At 39.2% G+C, this 19,527-nt stretch overlaps 1 protein-coding gene across 1 annotated transcript in view; it reads left to right on the top strand.

Moving 5' to 3' along the window:
• The window catches only part of carmil2 (capping protein regulator and myosin 1 linker 2), a 42,087-nt gene that overhangs the window by 14,638 nt on the left and 7,922 nt on the right, over positions 1–19,527 (top strand). The window contains exons 20-34 of the mRNA XM_044125028.1: positions 849–903; positions 1,009–1,181; positions 2,299–2,367; positions 4,335–4,428; positions 4,600–4,686; positions 5,303–5,431; positions 5,669–5,785; positions 6,013–6,188; positions 7,157–7,244; positions 7,846–7,935; positions 8,064–8,130; positions 9,387–9,907; positions 13,908–14,011; positions 17,351–18,191; positions 18,472–18,585. Coding sequence (XP_043980963.1) covers positions 849–903; positions 1,009–1,181; positions 2,299–2,367; positions 4,335–4,428; positions 4,600–4,686; positions 5,303–5,431; positions 5,669–5,785; positions 6,013–6,188; positions 7,157–7,244; positions 7,846–7,935; positions 8,064–8,130; positions 9,387–9,907; positions 13,908–14,011; positions 17,351–18,191; positions 18,472–18,585 — 2,725 coding nt within the window. The remainder of the gene's footprint in view (positions 1–848; positions 904–1,008; positions 1,182–2,298; positions 2,368–4,334; positions 4,429–4,599; positions 4,687–5,302; positions 5,432–5,668; positions 5,786–6,012; positions 6,189–7,156; positions 7,245–7,845; positions 7,936–8,063; positions 8,131–9,386; positions 9,908–13,907; positions 14,012–17,350; positions 18,192–18,471; positions 18,586–19,527) is intronic.

Raw genomic sequence — 19,527 nt, 5'->3', positions numbered from 1 at the left:
GTAGTGACTGTGGGGACCACAGGCCCATCCCTCAGCACTTGTTGGAGGCGGAGATAAAATCTGGGTCACAGACATCCAGAAACTTTGTTAAAGTTAACAAAATCATTCCTGATTACATGATTGAAAATCTCGATTTGCAGTCAAATCATACTAAGTGCGGTGTGGATCGCAACAAGCCAATGATGTTCTGGATGGTGCATGCTCTCCTATTCCTCCTCCTGCCAGCAGTAATAGATACTTTGTCTCTACTTGAGATTTTGCAGTTCAGTTTTAAAATGCTGCTCTGACACTGGCTAACAAGGCTAAAAGAAAAATAGCAGTAATATCAGGACACATATTAACTAAGACACTCATAGTGTTCCTACATGTTTCTGACAGTATATCAGACTCAGCACATAGACACATTTATGTTTACACTCTGTTTTAATAGGACTTATTGACAATCGGTTTGTAGCTAATTTTAGTGGTTCTCCAACTAACAAAACTATTGCTCCTGCTTCACAGATGTGATTTGTTTTAAATTACAGAAAACATAATACTGCTATTTGAGCTGCACCCTGAGCAGCTCCGTCACCTACATCACAAGAATCAAATTTATATATAGTTGAATCCACTGATCTGGTCACTGGTTACAGTTTACCAGTTTATGGAGATAAACTGGAAGTGCTAAATGATGGTTGCTGGGGGTGCAGCTTGAATGATCAGACCTGCAGCAAGTATCGAAGCTCAATTAGATTTGGGCCCTGGGAATAGATTTCTTATAATTTACAAAAACACTAGTGAATTATTGTCAAATGTTACTGATATGTTGCTATGTGTTTGCATGCTTTCATCTTAATTTGGAGCAGAGCTCTCACCGACCTTCTTCATCGTATAGCTCAGCTCATTCAGGATGAAGAGTGTGTGAGTAATATTGTTAATTTCGTCTCATTTACTCAATGTAAATTATTAACATTGTTAATTAACATATACTATTTCTTCTTACCAATGCTGTGTGAATGTCTGCAGTCCCTGCAGTCTCTCTCAGTGTCTGACTCTAAGCTGAAAACAGGGATGCACATTCTGCTCAGCGCTCTGGGGGGTCATGCTACTCTAACTGAGCTGGACATCAGTGGGAATAATATTGGAGACACTGGAGCCAAAATGCTGGCAAAAGCCCTGATGACCAACACCACACTGAGGTACAGAAAGAAGCAGAAACACAGATGTCGTGCTGTTTCCTGTCTTGCTGAGTACATCAGTGTGTCGGATGATGCATGTGAGATGGGTCCGAACATGAGAAATGTGACCATGATGTTAAAGCTTTCATTAATTTGTTTCTGTCTTTAAGGATCAACTGACAGTCAGGAGACAAAACTTAATTGCTTTCTAAATGTCCTCTTGGTCAAACAGTTATTAGCTGAATTAATCAGAAAGTCTGTTGAACTGCTCTGAGTAGAGTCATGCCATGCATTCAGCATTCAGCATTCAGACCCTGCATGTTGTACCATTTGTTGCAATATTAGGATGACATTTATACCATGTTCAAATCAATAGCATCATATAGTATAAAATCAGTAGCATCATACAGTATACATGTATAACTACATGGGGTTTTTATGGTGTCCAAAGTTATTATTATTATTAATTATTCATACATTCAGTCATGATTTGTTGCAGCCTGACCTGGCTGGTGTTTGAAAGGTGTTGGAGCATTATTACCTAAGACAACATATCTTCCTACGACAATGAGAGCCAAGATATGCAACAGCATGAGAGAGGAATTGTTAGCCAAGATATTGGGAGGCAAGAAATTTGTAAATCGTCAAATTTGTTTCATTTTGTAATATTATGGAGTGAAGTGGGGAACTGAAAGAATTGTGGTCAAATTGTATTTAAATAAGGTAACCCTTAGTTTTATTTTGTTATAACAGAAAATGACCCAATCTAAAAAAAAAAAATCCATAACATGTCGTCAACAAGTTAAAAAAAAACCATTTATTTATTTAACCTTCAATTTAACCAGGAGAACCAGTTCTCAACTGCAAACATGACCTTACATGTTTGTAAAGTGATCAGTTCTTCCTTGGAATCTTTAATTCATCATGTTGTTACTGAGAAGAGCCAAACTGTTTTTTCAATTGTTCTCCTAACAGTGACAACAAAAACAAACTCAAATTTATATAATTCAACAAACAAAGACAATAAAAAATAGTGTGTGAGTCCTTCTTCTGGATTGTGACAAGAGCCATATTGACAACTGCTTTTTCTTCCTGGGGTCTTAAGAAGGTTGCAGCAGCTCTGTCTTTGTCCTTGTAGGTCTCTAACATGGGACAGAAACAACGTGACAGCCAGGGGCTTCCAGGATGTGGCAGATGCCTTGGAAAGGTATTGCTCTTATACACACACTTACTATGTCTTTCTACCTTCACAAAGACTTTGCATTAACTTCCATTCATCTTTCAATCATTTCTGCAGCCTAACCCTCACCCATACTCCAAGCTTAACCATCACCTGTTCATGCCTAACCCAAAACCTAACCTAAACTCAATTCACACCTTAGTCCTAAACCTAACACCTAACTCATAAACAGTACTTCAGCTTTGGTCCCCACAAGGAGCAGGGGCCCCACAACGTAAAATGTGTTAGAATAAAATGTATGAAATACAAGACCACGCAAACACACACACACAATAAGAGACCTGATTAGTACAAGAGAAGGGGATGTTTCATGACTAACTTTGTCTGAATTATTTAGAAGTGTGTGTTGTTATGATTGTTCAGTATCTTATATATTATTAAACTGAATAAAATGTTCTCTTCTACAGTAGTTAAACTATCTTAGACTTTGAAACAGACGAAACAGAGATAACCTTTGCAGCTAACAGCTAGCTGGACCAGGCGAAAGCAAAAGTGGATTTCAGTCATTTTCAGTGTTCACTGTTGGTTCTACAGTCCGTCCCAAAACAACACACATTTACAGACTTCAAGAAATACAAGCTCATCAATTAGGGGGTATATTTGCCATTAGCAATATAACGTATGAAGGTGGAAGATTCATAAAACACAAACTCTGAGATCATTTTTGTCATTTTTATTTTGGGTCTACAAACACAAAACATACATTTTTAATCAGCCCCTCTGTGCCCCTCAGCCTCAGATCATATTCAGATTGTGCAGTAAATAAAATGTGACATGAAAAAAGAATACATTTTGCACCTGATTAGTGTATTAATGCTGACATCTAATTAGTGTCACTTGCTTTTTTGGATCATGGGATCAGACGAAAAAGATAGAGGAGATCAATTATGCATTAAGTTTGGAACTTTAAAAAATTTACATTTTTGTATTTGATCATCAATAGGTAATCAAATAAAAATAAAGAAATATCATCTATCATTTTAGAGGCATTATGACTTAGAAAAAGGATTAAAAAGGCAAACTGCCAGAACTACATATTTCAATATAAGATTTTTACTGTGTAAATTTAAGTAAATATACAGTGTTTTCCCAATATACTATCAATAACAAAAAAATTTTAAGACAAATTTGATTAAAATTGGAAATCCTTCCTCTGCTTCTAATCTAAAATATTGATTCTAATTTTGTCCATAAAATGTATTGTTTTGATTTTGTCAGCCTAATTTACCTAAAGTTCAGTCTTCACCAATGACTCCATGACAAGGGCCCACAAGATAGAGGCTCACTGGCTTATTGGAAAATGGAACAAGAGCTGAAAACTTTTTAAAATATGTATTTGAAGTATAACTAGAAAAGCCAGACAAAAACTCACTTCTGTTGGCATGCCTTCCTTGTCAGACCTTCTAACAGTCAGTGCCAGGTGGGGTTATTTTGAAAGTAATGTAAATGAACAGTCATTATTGACACACCCAGTTATATCTCTAATGGTTAAAATTAATAAATGTGAATAAAAAATTATATTCAGTTCCAAGAAGTCCTCATGGAATGTTATTTATTCATATTCTAAACGTTTGTTAATAGGAGGTTTTATCTGTACATTCTGCCACAGTTCTTCTACCCTTCAGCCCATTTCATGACCTCAAAATGATCTGAAGTGAAGATGAGTTTGACACCCTTGTTTTAGATGCTGAATTGCATGGTAAACCTTCATTAAACCTAAAAATAACCCACAGGGAAACGTTTGGCATCAAGACTTAACAGGGCTAATAATTTCAGTAACCTCTAAGTGAGAAAATTTACTTTTTAGGAATGTATTCGTAAACCTTTACCTCACATTTCTGAATAGACTAGGTTTCTGTACAGGCATGTGTAATAAACAACTTTTTGTATTCAGTTGTAAATGCATGTTGATGGAGGTTTTCTGTGTTTTGTAGGAACCTTACTCTACAGAAGATGTCTCCCCCCTTGGCTGATATCACACAGAGTTACCGCAGCAACCCAGAGCAAACAAAAGAAGCCCTGAACAAGGTTGTTTATTCATTTATGTGTGTTTGCATGTGAATGTGCATAAAAATATATAATTAAATGAGGACAAAATATAAGAAATCAACTGGCTCTCTTCTTCGTTGTTGCAGGATTTATTCTGGAAATGAAGGATAAAGTTGTGGTTTTCATTTTTAATCTGTTTTGTGTGTCCAGATTCAGCTGTGTCTGTCCAGAAACAACATGAGACATCCTGGCAATGTGGAACTCCAGCAGGTGTTCAGGGGTCAACAGTCTGAGAAGGTATGAAACGGATAACCATGGCTGCACTTACAGCTGAATTTACTATGTAACTGGAACACTGCATTAGGTCCTACCCACACACACTGACTGTTTTTAGAACTAAAACATTTTTCTCAACAAATGGATGTGCACATGGCGTCTTGGATTCTAATCAAAAATGCTTTATTACCTTCTCTTTCTCAGGACGTGACAAAAATAAAGAGATTAGGAATGTTCTACTTCTCATTTTTAGCACAGCATGAACGTTACTAAGCAGACTGATTAAATGGACAAATGAAACCTGATTATACTGAGTAAACAGATCTGTGAAGATCTGATGGGTTCTCACTTGAAAAGCAAGTTGACCTAAGACCATTTAGAGCTTTATAACCAGCAGCAGAAATGCCATATAAGCAAGGCGTGACAGTGTGAGCGATTCTTTTTTTCATCAGGCTTCTTTAGCTTAAAGTCAGTCTTCACTGGAAACAGTCAGGTAAAAGCAAGAAACATTTGGAATAATTCTTTTAAAATGGTTTGATTTTGATGCAGTTCTGTCAGTTCAGCTCAGCTCAGGCCAGACTCCCCAGTTTTCATCTGTATGTTTTTCTCCATTATTCCCTTTCGTCCTTAATTTCAGATGATCCAAGGTATGTGTCGACAGCTGGAAGACACCCTGCAGAGTGTAAGCCACTGTAATACACAGGCGGTCCAGAACGATGTCATGGCTGCACATGAAGTGCTAGAAAACGCCAGAGAATCTCTGAAGGTAAACGTTTCAGTTTCTCTTTTTGAAAAATAAGAAATTATGTCGCTGTGAGCCTAAGTAATGTCACACAGTCTCTGTGTATTATAAACTGATATTTTATTGTAACCTATAAAAAATTTGGCCGGGTCAAACAGTTTTAAAATATTATGGAGTATGGAGAATAATCAAATTTTACGTTTCTGTCAGTTAGTCATTCTCACTTTTGCTTTCTTGTCTTTCGGGGTTTTTCCCATACAGCTGCTTCCCTCTCTGTGTGATGAGAGCAGGAAGTGTTCATCTGATGGAGACTGGGTGATGGATATCTTGTCTGATGCTGCCTCAGTACTAACTCAGGAAATCAAACAAGACTTTCAGGTACACATATATTAAATTATCTGATAGTCACAGATTTGATATGTATTGACTAGTTTTGTACAATTTGGTTTTATTAAAGTGCTGGACTTAGAACATGTATTTTAGTACAGTGACTCATCAAAGTCACTGTGTCTCTCACAATTATAGGTTTAATTGTGAGAGAGGTCTTTGTGTTTCCTGTCATACTCTGGACTCTTGATCTAAACTTGTGGTCTTGATTGCTTTAGGAGCTGGGTCAAGACCTGATAGGATATGCACAAACAGTGTGTCCAAAGGTGGTGCAGCGCTCCAGTGTCTCCAAGAGTCTATCAGAGTGCATGTCTAAAAGAAGCAAGCAGGCAGAAATATTCCTAACAAGCACCCTGGTGGAAACCACAGGGCAAATCATCAGCACCAGATTGAGGTAGAAACCATTTCATGAAACAAGGGCACTTTGTTTTTGAACTAAGCTCATGTGCAAGTTACTTAAATGTGTATTTTTCTTCTTTTTTTTTTTTTTTTGTCATTTTCATAATAGTTCACTAGCTTTAATTTCCCACTTGTGGGGCCAATAAAGGATTATTTTATCTTGTCTGGTCTTGTCTTGTCTAGCAAATAGTCAGTTATTTCATTGTAAGTTATCTATACTTTGTGAACATTTGTACATACTTTATATTGTTGAAGTCACAGTGAACCTAACCAGCTACAGTTTCTAATCCTGCCACTACTGGGACTTTTCCAGCGAAAGAACTCTAGTTCTTAAACTGATTCAGTTCAGGCCTTCAAACTTCACTGTCCTGTTGAACAACAACCATCGCCTCCTTTTTGGGGAGCCGTGCATTCACTGTTAACAGGGTCTGTTACACTGAGCATTAGGAAAACAAAGTAGTAAGATGGCTGAACTGGCTGAGTTGTGCACATTACTTATTTGTTTACATTGCTTTCATTCTTGCTGCACGTATCAGAAAGACTGCTATCATAAACCAACAGAGAAGCTGTTACCTTTGGACAGTTTGGACAGGTGATAGTGGAGATGGTGTGTCATCTGCCGTCCAGCAGAAGATACAAAATAAAAATCAAATGCTGCGTTTCCACAACAGCCCACTGCATATTCTTTGCTGTTTTGCTTGTTTGTTGTTTATTTAAGTTAATTGGCATGTATTGGTAACTTCCTGGGTGACCAGAGCACCCACAACACAATGCTGTGTGTGCATTCTCTGTGCCTGAGTTGGCTCACTGTTTGAGCTGTGGAACCTTTTAGTTTGGGAAACACATGATACTGGAACAGTAACCAGAATGGACTTTGAACTGTGTTGGTAAAAAATGCCTATCTGAGCGCTGTAAAACATGGATGACATCACACTGCAATTTCTCTGTTTTGTATCTTTCCAGTGAATTGAGGCAAACCTTGGCTGTGACTCTGGTGGAAAGCATGATAGAACAGATTCTACAAGATCTGACTGAAGCACAGGACAAGATGGTAACTCTTTCACTAACCATTATGTTTCAAACTAAGTTTGTCTAATTTAGTACAGCGGACACAATCTAACCCCTGGGAAACAACCACTAAGTCTCCTCTGAGAATAAAACTACAAATGTGCAAATATGGATCTTTCAGCTGATAAGCTATTACTGGTCAAAACAAAGCATCCTTAACAAGCAACTAAACATTCTCATTTTGTTACACATGAGAATTGTTTTGCATACAATACTGAAATTGTTGCAGTTCTTAAACTTTCAGATCCTGTACAACAAAAATCCCCAAATAATCAGGAAAACGTGAGCATTACTCTGTATTCTACATTTCTAAAGCCGTAGCAAGTAACAGCTATCAAAATATCATCTGGAAAACCTGAGCAGAAGTCTGTTTGCTTTCCGTTTAACTCTGTTGCAGTAGACATGACTCGAGTGACTGAGAATATGCAGAGGCACAAAACCGTTAGCAGTTTTTTACCTCCTAGCAGTTCATTAGATGATGAACACAATTATATATTCAGCTTTGTGTTGATGTGGACTGAAAATTCCTGCTGTGTGTAAATATTCTGTTGTAAACATTGACATTTCTCTTACTTAATGTTTAGGACTCCCTAATAAATGAAAATCCTTGCGGTGCTCAAAGAATCAACATCCCAGAGCTTCGGCTGACTGACAGCGATTTTCCAACAGATGATGTAAGAGACACACGCTAGTTGTTCCTCATATTTACTGTGCTGTTTAGAAAACATAAACACATATATCCAGGCCTTTATGAGGTGAAGTTTTAACGTTGTTCCATGTTATTTTCCCTCTACATCTACAGTACAGTCCAGCATTCTGGAGAAGCAGTTTGCTTTCTAAGAGCCTAAGGCCTGCTGCTTCAATCAAAAGTAAGACAAAGCAACCATTAGCAACATCTGACATGGGAAGGGTGAGAACCAACAGCTCACTGAGACGCAGAGTTGTTGCATTCCCAGATAATAATTGGTCACTTTGAAATGTTCCATATTTGCGGCCTGATGACTTTTGCCGCATGTCTTCCCCTCTTTCATTACCTACTTTCCTGTCTGACAACGGCTAAATAAACTCCACTAGAGCTTCCAAAACCTATGACAAAATGTTGATGTTCTGAACTCTAGCTCAGAACATCAACATCAGTGTTTTCATGTGTCAACCCTATATGGGCCACAATTTCAATGCCCCCCATTTCCAAGGAAAATGCATCAGTGGGATGAGCAGCAGGCCTTAGTATGAGTAAATCCCATGAGTACCTTGGTAAATCCTCTATGCAAGTGTAATATGATGAGATGTTTTATTCATTAATGAAATTTTAAGTTGACTAACCAGTTCAAACTGTTGTCCTACCAAATTCATCACGATTCCTGCTGTGGATAGTTTGTGGTCCCCTGCTGTTGTCTTCATGTACCTTGTGCCATGTGTAGCCAATCTCTGGCTTACCCTCAGCTCTGTCTGACTAATTGGAGCATGGCTTGCTTACTTACTTTCACACCACTGACTTTCAGCTGTGAAGAGAAAAGAGAGACCAGAAAATGGAGGAGGGAGTGTTGAAGGGAAGTGAAGGAAACACAGGCAGATTTTGGACACAGCTCTCAGTTCCCACTTCTGTTTTGTGAAAGCCTCATTACTGTAAAAGTTAAAGTAATACTTATTTTTATATGGATTTTATTAATAATATTCCTGGTTTGACTGATTTAGATATTTAATTATGTATTATTCAATTTAGACATTTTGTTTTTGACACAGTGAAAGTAAAGGATTGATAGTCTTGGAACCTGCTATGTTATCTCTTGGCTCCATGCTAAAACTGTGTTGTTCTCTTTAGTACAGTATTACCACAACATCCATCTGCTGCTCTGTTTACTCCCTTTCTGTTCTCAGCTCCCCACACTCATCCTCCCACCCCCTTTATCTCCGCGCTAACCCCTCCTCCTCCTTTTTCTGTTTTTCTTGCTGCACTGTTCTCCACATTCCCTCTGTATGCGGCTTTTTCAGGTTGAAATATATATGTAGGATATCAAATGCTTAGGCTTAGGCTAATGCTAAGGTGCTAGTCTTTCCTTCTTTCCTTTCTTCCTACATCCACACCTCTGTGTGTCTCTCCTCAGTGATGTTGCTTTATTTTCAGGTCTCTTAGATGCAGATTGTGAGCAACACACCAGGGAGAGAAGAACGGAGAGAGAGAGGGGAGGAGCTGCCAGAGAGGATGATGAAGGAGGAAGGTGTGCGCTCCCACAGTTGCCACTCTCAACCTCAAGTCCCTCCCTTTCCCCTTCTACTTCCTTGTCCCCCTCCCCCCAACTACAGAGAAGGAGGAGGCTGATGGAGGGGGAGGTGTCATCAGTGGATGCTGCAGAAGCAGTATCAGGAGATAGTGGAGCATCGCTCAGCCCTCCTCCCAGCCGCCCCCCTATCTACTCCATCCCTCATAAAGCTCCAAAACAGGAGGCAGCTGGTGGTGGAGGCCTAAACGGACGACAGGCTCGCTTCCCTGGCTGCAGCCCCAGCACAGGCCCCCACCCTGGCTCTGGATTCTCTGTTTCTCCCATGGAGCCTCTACCAAGTCAGGGACAGACTCTAAGGCACTACACTGCCTCCCGACCACGGCCACGGCGCACACACACGCAACCCCCCACCTCCAGGCCTCAGGTGAGATCACAGGCATCCACACATCAACAACACATAAATTATCACATACAGCAGAATTTATCTATCTATCTATCTATCTATCTATCTATCTATCTATCTATCTATCTATCTATCTATCTATCTATCTATCTATCTATCTATCTATCTATCTATCTATCTATCTATCTATCTATCTATCTATCTACCTATCTACCTATCTACCTATCTACCTACCTATCTATCTATCTATCTATCTATCTATCTATCTATCTATCTATCTATCTATCTATCTATCTATCTATCTATCTATCTATCTATCTATCTATCTATCTATCTACTGTATAATCGTGTGTGTAGGTGTTTGCCTGTACTAAGACTCTCATACGTTCCAACTGTTCTCAAAGCTGGAGGTTCAACCACTCTTGCTCAATTTCTCTCCTGAAAAAGCATTTTTTATTTCAATTATTCATGTTTTCATATTACTGGAAGTCTTGTGTGTCTGCACTGCCCAACAAGCCATGTCTGTACACCCATATACAGCTCTGGAAAAATTCAGAGACCACTTAAAATTATTGGTTTCTCTGATTTCACTTTTTATAGGTAATTTATCCTATGAACTACTGACAACATGTCTATGAAATTCCAAGCAAAAGTTTGGTATTTATTTACAGAAAATGAAAAATGGTCAAAATAAAAATAAAAAAATGCAGTGCTTTCAGACTTCAAATAATACAAAGAAAATAAGTTCATATTCATTTAGAAACAACAATGCTAATGTAATGCGCTGGTGTTTTTAGTGATTTATAAACTAACAAAGCTTTTTTAAAGTTTATTTTCTGACCTACACATGGCCAGTAGAAGGACTTCAGAACTGGATCAGCTGCAGCTGTCAGATTGGCTTTTTAGGAAGACCTGTGAAGACACTGTTATCAATGTGACAAAAGATACGTTTCTCTAGAATAGATCATGCTGGAACATTACTCCTTTAAACCTAGAAATATTTTTCATATGATCAAAGGCAGACTTTCTAATTGTCTTTATGTGTCTCTGAAGGTTCAGGTAAGAGTCCATTGCTACACTCAGATTTCAGGTCTGATTGCCATTTTGTAGCTGTAATAACACAAGCTGCATGCTGATTATAGATAATTCTTTCTTTCGGTCCAAAGATAACTTCAGTTTTGTTTCTGTTCAGCTGGAAAAAGTTAGCGCACATACAAGCACTGATTTGTTCTTAAGTATTTGTTCAATGCCTGGATGGATCTCCTGTCCTGATGACATTGTAATGTAGAGCTGTGTATCAAAGTTATGTAAGTTAATTGTATTACTTGTTGTAGCCTGAGCTAGCCGGAGCATGTTGATATTAAATAGGAGGTATCCTACCACTGAACCTTGGGCTACTCCAAATTTGACTTCTCTCTGCATCAATGAAAAATTACCTACTGAAATCCTTTTCTTGAGTACCGGACCAGAAAGTCCGACCCAGCGCTACAGTTGCTTTGATAATGTTATAGTCAACAATGTCGAAAGCTACACTGAGGTCCAACAGAACCAACACTGTGGTGCTTCCACGGTCTGTATTTATGTGAATGTCATTGAGCTCTTTGAGGGCAGTCTCAGTACTGTAGTAATCACAGAAACCTGATTGGAAGATGTCAAAGCGGTTGTCGATTATTAAGAAACTATTTATCTGTTGAACAGCTTTTTCAGTAATTTTTCTGATGAATTGGAGGTTGGAGATCGGCCTGTAGTTCTGCAGTAGTGATTTATCCAGATTATTCTTTTTTATCAATGGTTTGACAACTGCTGTTTTTAAAGCCTGGGGGAAAAACACCTGCTGAGAGGGATGAGTTTACTATTGGAATCAGATCAGATGCAATGACCACCACCTATGGTAGGGGTCAAAGAGGTTGAGTGTAGTGTGGGATGGGTTGTAGTCGAGGGCAGGAACCTTGGCAATCCGATCCTTTGTTACAGAAGCTCTGGCTCTTGTGGCGTGGAATGTCACCTCTCTGGTGAGGAAAGATCCTGAGTTGGTGTGTGAGGTTGAGAGGTACAAGCTAGAAATAGTCGGTCTCACTTCAATGCATGACTCTAATTCTGGAACCAGTCTTCTTGAGAGGGGTTAGACATTCTTTCACTCTGGAGTTGCACCTGGTGAGAGGCACCAAGCAGGAGTGGGAAGCAGCTGATGGGTACTGGCAGTCCAAAAAGCATGTGATTCGGGTGATTGCTGAGGTAAAAACTCACGCATGGGAGGAGTTCAGAGAGGTCATGGAGAAAGGCATCTGCACGGCTTAGGGCAACTCTGGTCCATCCAGCCTCTCAAGAGGGGGAAGTAGCAGATCACCAACACTGTTTATAGTGAGGATGGTGTGCTGCTGATCTTTACTTGGGACGTAAAGAGGGCAGAGTACTTCCAAGACCTCCTCAATCCCACTTACATGCCTTCCATTGAGGAAGCAGAGCCTGGGGACTCTGGATTGAGTTCTCCTATCTCTGGTGATGAGGTCATTGAGGTGGTTAGAGAGCTCCTTGGTATAGGTATGGGGTGCCCTTAGTGACCAATTCTGTTCATTATTTTTATGGATAGAATTTCTAGGCGCAGCCATGGAGTTGAGGGGATTGGTTTTGGTGGCCTTAGGATTGCATCTCTGCTTTTTGCTGACAATGAGGTCCTACTAGCTTCATTAGGTCGTGATCCACAACTCTCACTAGAGCGGTTTGTAGTTGAGTGTGCAGTTGCCGCAATGAGGTTTAGTGCCTACAAATTTGAGGCTATGGTCTTGAGCCGGAAAAGGGTAGAGTGCCTTCTCCAGGTCAGGGAGGATGTCCTGCCCAAAGAGGAGGAGTTTCAGTATCTCAAGATCTTGTTCAGGAATGAGGGAAAATGGAGCAGGAGAATGACAGGCGAATTCACACAGCATCTGCAGTGAACTGGGCACTGTATCAGTCTGTCATTTAAAGGAGAGAACTGAATCAAAGAGCAGAGCTCTTGATTTACTGGTAGATCTACGTTCCCACCCTCATCTATGGTCATGAGCTTTGGCTCATGACCAAAAGAACGAGGTCATGGATACAAGCTATCAAAATGAGTTTTCAATGTAGGGTGTCTGGGATCTCCCTTAGAGATAGGGTGAGAAGCTCAGTCATCACTTGCATTTGTCAGAGTTGCTAATATAGGTAATTAATATTCTTACATTTTTATATGGATATCTCAAAGGTTATCAAATTTATTCATCCGATTATATGTGCGAGAGGCAATGAAATGCAGAGCTGCAGTGGTGGGACCAAAAAGCATGTTGGCATGAGGCACAGAGAGACAGGTGGCTGTCAGACAGGAGGCATGAAACAAAACAGAAGCAAAGTAATCTCATTAGACAATAAAAAAATGTAAATACCCCTAAATTTTAGAATAATATCTTTGTGAACCTGAAAACATGACATATATTATCATTTTTGATCAGTCAGACACTAGTATATATTTTAGTCTCTTATTTTACTTGAGTGTTTTCAGTGGCCTGTGCTGGGGACGTCACAGAGCTCTACAACACCCACAGTTACAGCACAGGTGTTACTCTTGGCTACTGCCTAGTAAGTGAGAAATGGCATATTTCAAATAAATTGCTCCAGAAATCGTTGCTGCATTATACTGCCCTACAAAGTTGGGAATGCATGAAAAGCAAATTAATTGTGTTCAAGTTAAAAAAAACAACAATGTTGTGTTCACTGATCAGGCTAAGTCCTGACAGAAATATAAAGCAGTAAGAATGTATTTCTCTGTTGGTGTTGCATTCAAACACTACAGGCACGTTTAGCAATAAGTGTGACTAAGTGTACCAATGACATATTGAGATGTAAACAATCAGAAATGCAAACAGACGGTTTATTACCACAAAATATATAATGGCAATCACATCAAACAGTGTGACTGGAACTAAATGCTTTAATCCTCAGAATGGTACTTCAATACTGACGACTCAGATTTTTATCCCTGTTTATTTGATTTTTTTTTTTTTCACAGGAACCAGTGTCCGAGGAAAAGAAGGAAGATAATGAGGCAATAGGCAGAGTGGATGAGGGAGTAGAAGAGTTCTTCACCAAGAAAATCATTCCTGACTATGCATTGTGAGTTATTATACAACAGTAGAAAACACACAATATTACTATATCAGTTTAAGTAACAGTGTTTTACAAAAGAAATGTTAAATTCTAAAACAAGTAACATAACGAGAGGAAAACCCAGTATGTTCATATCCAGTAAGCATTCGAGTTTACTGTATACACCTTGGAGTTGGAAAATATGCCAAAAAAATTATGATATGGTCAAAACTACAACTTGCGCAGTAATTATGTACTAAGTGTATGAGAGACTGGTAGATGCTTATTCTAAGCAAAAAGGGGAAAGATGAGCTATTTAGAGTGCAGGGTGTCCTAACTTCTCAGTTTAGAGACACATTTTTGTAGTAATCTTTTTTAGTGAGTAATACAATATTTATTTTAATGTGTACCTGTAATGAATCACTTTCTTCTTCAGAGATAAATAAAAGAATAGACATTGATATATAATTTTTATATTTTAAAGACCTGAACATTTAATGGGTGTTTCCTATTTTTGACATGTATTTTTCCACATCTTGTTACTTTGAGACTATCAATCATGGTGGGTGACTGAGTTGAGAAACAGTGATAAAGCTCTAAACAGAAAATGTTGGTGAAGTGGGAGAAATGTTGACTCTCCAATCTTTTCCTATTACTAACTGCTTGCTCAGCTTTTTAGCACATGAACATACTATGAATTGTTTTCAGTTTAATCATTTAGATGCATTTTAGAACTAATAAGCCTCTTGTGTTTAAAACTCAATTGCTTTTATTTACAATATCAGACTTTATGTGTTTGAATGATTGCATTTTAAGAGCAACTCTGTAGAATTCTGTTATTAACATTGTATAAGAAAGCACAATGACATATTTATATTTGTTGGACACAACAATAATGCGTACAAGAAATGCTTCTCTATGTTCAGGTACTTTCCCAACTCTGAAAATCTGTGTTAAACACAAAAGAGGTGCGCTTTATTTCAGGAGTACAGTTTATTGCAGAGTTTTTGCTGTGACATAAATATTGTGTTTTGATAACTTTGTGGCTTTACTTACCATTTTTGTTTCATTCTAGAACACTATGTAGAAACAAGGTGCATTTTCATTTCATTCTCAAAGGTTTATTAGCCTCTTTGGACAAACTTTTGCCCAGACTCAAATGAACTTGCACCAGAACTGTCTCCTATTGAGGACTTTAAACATGGGTTCAAGGTTGGGGCAAAGGTTGTTTGGTACGGGTAGTTGGAGAGTGTAAGTGCTTCTGCACTGGCCAAGACTTTTGACAAAGGGCAAGAAAGACAACAAAAACTGTACTTCTCTACAAGAAAAACACTGAGGCCAGACTGAAACACTGCAGGAAAGATGGACAGCAGAAGGCTGGTGCAAACTTACTTTCTCTAATTGAATATTCTGTGGTTGTTAAGAATGTGAGGAATATTTTTTTTTCCTGGAGAAGAAAATTTGGTTACTATTGGTCCCAGCAATGGTGAATACAACCAATGTGGGGGATTGCTTTTCATCCAGGTAGTTGGCTTCCTCTGCCCTAGATAAAGAGTGAGACCAAAATCTCTAATTTCAATCCAGAAACATTTTTTTTAAATTATCTGTACATGACTAGACAGTTTGTTGCAAGCCAAAACTAATGGCAAAGTAGTAAAAAGATCAGACGAATGATCTATGAGAACCTTCAGTTGGTTTCTCAAAAAGAAGATGGGGAAACATAATTCCAGAAACTGAGATCAAATCTAAGCACCAGTTAGTCAAGAATGGGTCACCATCAGCTAAGATTTACTTCAGAAGTTTTTAACCTGCAAGTCAGAGAAAACAACTCAATACTGTAAATACTATTCACTTGAATCTGTTTATTGATAAAACCTCAAAACTTATAGGTTTTTGAGGTTTTATGAAACAAATTAGTTCAATTTGTTTTCTAAGAACAAATTGAATTAAATTGTTCTTTAGTTCAATATGGGTCAAAAGTTGTTGCAAACACCCTAAATTCAATGCATATCTATATGACTTTGAAGGCAGATATAAAGGAATTATACTCATTACTTAGTATAACATATATCGGACCGATCTGTAGTTTTTAAGTGGAAAGCAATCAATTAATTGATCATTTCTAGTTGATGCTCCAACTGTTAGTGACGTTCATTCCAAAATGGCTAAGTGAGTTCTTCAGTGAGATATTCAGGGTTTCTGAATGTGGATATTACTGTCATGACCAGGGAGGATGTTTAAGGTGACAGGTGGCTGCTTGTTGATTATCTCCCCTTCTGTTGATCTGAATGTCCGCCATTGTCATCCCCTGACCCTAACCCCTGGTCACTACCCTCTAATCTCCTCTCAGAGGATTTTGTCATTGATTTCAGTCGTTGATCACATTTGATGTTTGTGATGTGACTGTCCCTGTGTTAAAGGATTCTAAATTTTTAAAGCTACTAAATGTAGTGTCATGATTTCACGGTGAAATATAACATGGCAGTGCTGACAGCATGAATACATGAATTAAAAGCCTAGAAAAATATAACAAGTTTTGAAAAATTGGACATTGGAGATAGATATGATATTGACAAATTCTTTCAATGAGAGAACCATTAATAACAAACATAGAAATGCACTGATTTTCAAAAACAGTTTTACTGTGTTCCAATCAGCCCTCCTGTTAAAAACTGTAAGTCTTGCTCTCTCTCACTCCCTCGCAGCTTAAATGAATGGCAGACATGTCTTAACAAGACAGGTGTTTGCTTTGACATCATCTTTAAATACCTCCATGATGCTGAAAACAGCTAAACTGAATCTTCATCCATCAGCAACAGCCTCCACACCAAAGAGCGTTTTCTGCTTGATGTGGTGGAGCTTATATATGGTGTGTTCAATGACCGGAAAAAGGCTGCGTTTGTTTCATTTCCGACAGCCCAGTCATCAATTAGTGTTTACCAACCAATTTCACAGTACATTTTTGAATGACACCTCGTCAGAATGTTCTTACTCGTGATTATACCATGGAACCTACCGCATATAGGTTCCTTCCATGAATGTGTACATGCTGTAGACATGCACAGTTAGTTCTATTCAAGAAAGCAGGTAAATTTAAAGTCCTTACATGTGACACCAACATCAATAATTAATTGGTCCAAATGGCCAATTTGCTGTGTGGCGTCTAGACGTGACACACTACAAGTCTTGATTCTTCTGGGACCAAACATCCTGATCTCTGAGAGTTGATTTTGCTTTGTCGGCCATTTGCATGAGTGTTAGTTTTGTGAACCGGAGTAGCGCATGTTACTTGGTTCTTGAACCAGTAGTTGTAGTACTGAGTGTCTCCTTTCTTCTGTTGCTCTTTCTGCTGTCTCCCCACTGCAGAAAAGGCCGATGGGAGGAGTCAAACCCTGCCCAAATCCTTCCCACAGCGCCAAGCTCCACCCCTTTTTCCTCTCCATCTGACATCACTCCATCTACCACCACTCTCACCACCTCTCCCTCTGCCACATCTACTGACACTTCCCTTCCATCCATTGATGTTCGCTCCCTTTCCTCATCTACCACCTTCCCATCCACAACTTGCTCCACCACCACCACAATTCCTACAAAAAATATAAAGAAAAAGTTTGGTGATTTCTTCGCCTTCAAGAGGGCTCGAGCAGGGCGAGCTGCCAAGACAGGCAGTGGAGACGGAGGACAAGGAGCTGAAGGGGTCAAGGTCAAAAGGACCTCCATTGCAGATCTCATTCGACCCCTACGGGAGGCCAAAGACAGGGACAGAGACAGGGAAAGAGACAACGAGAGGGAGAAGGAAAGAAAGAAGCAGTCAGAGGAGGATGTTAACATTTATAATGATGCCACTACTACAGAAGGAACTGCCGCCCCCGGCCGCTATCTTGCCGACGTTGTGAGGGAAACAGTAACCCCCGCTGAGTCATTAAGCACAACCCAATCCAGTGAGATGACTCCTTCCTACCCCACCATCACAACAAGCCCTGAACTCACCACCTCTGTGCTTTCTGAACCGGAGCAAGCAGCAGTTCCTGTACCACCACACCTCAGCACCACTCCTGCATTCATTACAACACCAGCTGAGCCAGAAGCTCCATCATATGTGGAGAGGAGGCTGAGGGTGACCAAAAGACTGAGAGAAAACAAGAGCCAGAGTCTCATACTGCTGACAGGAATAGAGCCAGACGACAAGGATAATACACCCAATAAGGTCAGTCTGACAACACACTAAGGTCACCAATGCCATGAATATTTATTGGAGCAACAAACATGGTGATTCACATTTATAACAGATGCACAACACTGGTAAGAAAAAACAAGAGGAGTATTAGAGGGGATCACAATGATTTGCAGCAAATAAGAAATGTGGAAAAAAAGATGGAATTACTGCTAGTTTTTAAGCACCTCTTCCGTGTGTTGCCAGTTTGGTGCATGCGATGCTTTTGTGCAACAACATTCATGTGCACACACCTGTGCTCTTTGCTTTTCAGAAACATGCATCCGATGGCGCAACTGGCTTTGAACAGAGGCTTCAGGTGATGCTGCACAGAATGGGAGTGTCCAAAACTCCACCTGCTGAAACCAAGATGTGCCAGGGAGACAGGGTAGGAGTTTGTGTCAGTGTGTGTGGACTAGGGGTGTGCCAGATCATCTTGTTTACGGTAATACCAGTAGATTTTTTTGATACCGGTGAAAAAAATTAATATTGCTATATCAAATGATGACATCCTTTAACTGAGGCTGGACTGGGAAGCAGACTACCCTAGTGCCAGGCTCTGGTAATTCCTCCAACCGCCATTAAAACAAAGAGGAAGCTAGTCAGATGGTCATCTGGTCCACAGTCTGAACTGGACTGAAGTTCGTTGATGTTTACAATAAGGGAAGGACTAGCCTGGTAAAAACCAGCCCCTTGTCATACACTGTTTGCTTCGTACAGAGGGTCTGGGCTCTTGGGTATTGCACAGGTAAGGCTCAGTTAAATGACGTCATCATTTGATATCGCAATATAAATTTTTTCACCAGGGTCAAAAAAGCCACTAGTATTGCCATAAACAAGGCAATATGGCACACCCCTAGTGTGGACACAACCTCTGGCCTGTTTTTTTTCCTTTATGCACGTTTTCCCAAAATGTAATTTAGCTTAAATTAAATGGTTCTTCTGATTTCATGGTTCCATAATTATATGTAAGACTATAACAACTTTATTTGCATGATGCTTGTGATTATTTGGCCTAAAGTTGTCATTTAAATGTTGAGAAGAGCTGTCAGTTCCACAAGTTGTAAAGAAACCCTCATTACACTGTTCCTGTGATTATTTTTGACCCCTGAAGAATACGCACAGATTGCTTGATTAAAATTTCTGGTTCACATGACCTTGAAAGAGTGCTCAGTTCTTTAAGCTAATTGTGCACGGCTCCTTCATCAGCTCCTGCAATTGTACAGTGAGAGAAGCAGACTTTTGCCTAATTTAGTAGCTTACAGATTGCAGAGGTCTGATGAGAATGTTCTGTAGAGAAGTCCTAGTATTAAAATAATGTTGTTTAATG

The sequence above is a fragment of the Gambusia affinis genome, linkage group LG08 (genome assembly GCF_019740435.1).
Source record: "Gambusia affinis linkage group LG08, SWU_Gaff_1.0, whole genome shotgun sequence".
Lineage (NCBI taxonomy): Eukaryota > Metazoa > Chordata > Actinopteri > Cyprinodontiformes > Poeciliidae > Gambusia > Gambusia affinis.
This window is presented reverse-complemented; position numbering and strand designations above follow the sequence as displayed.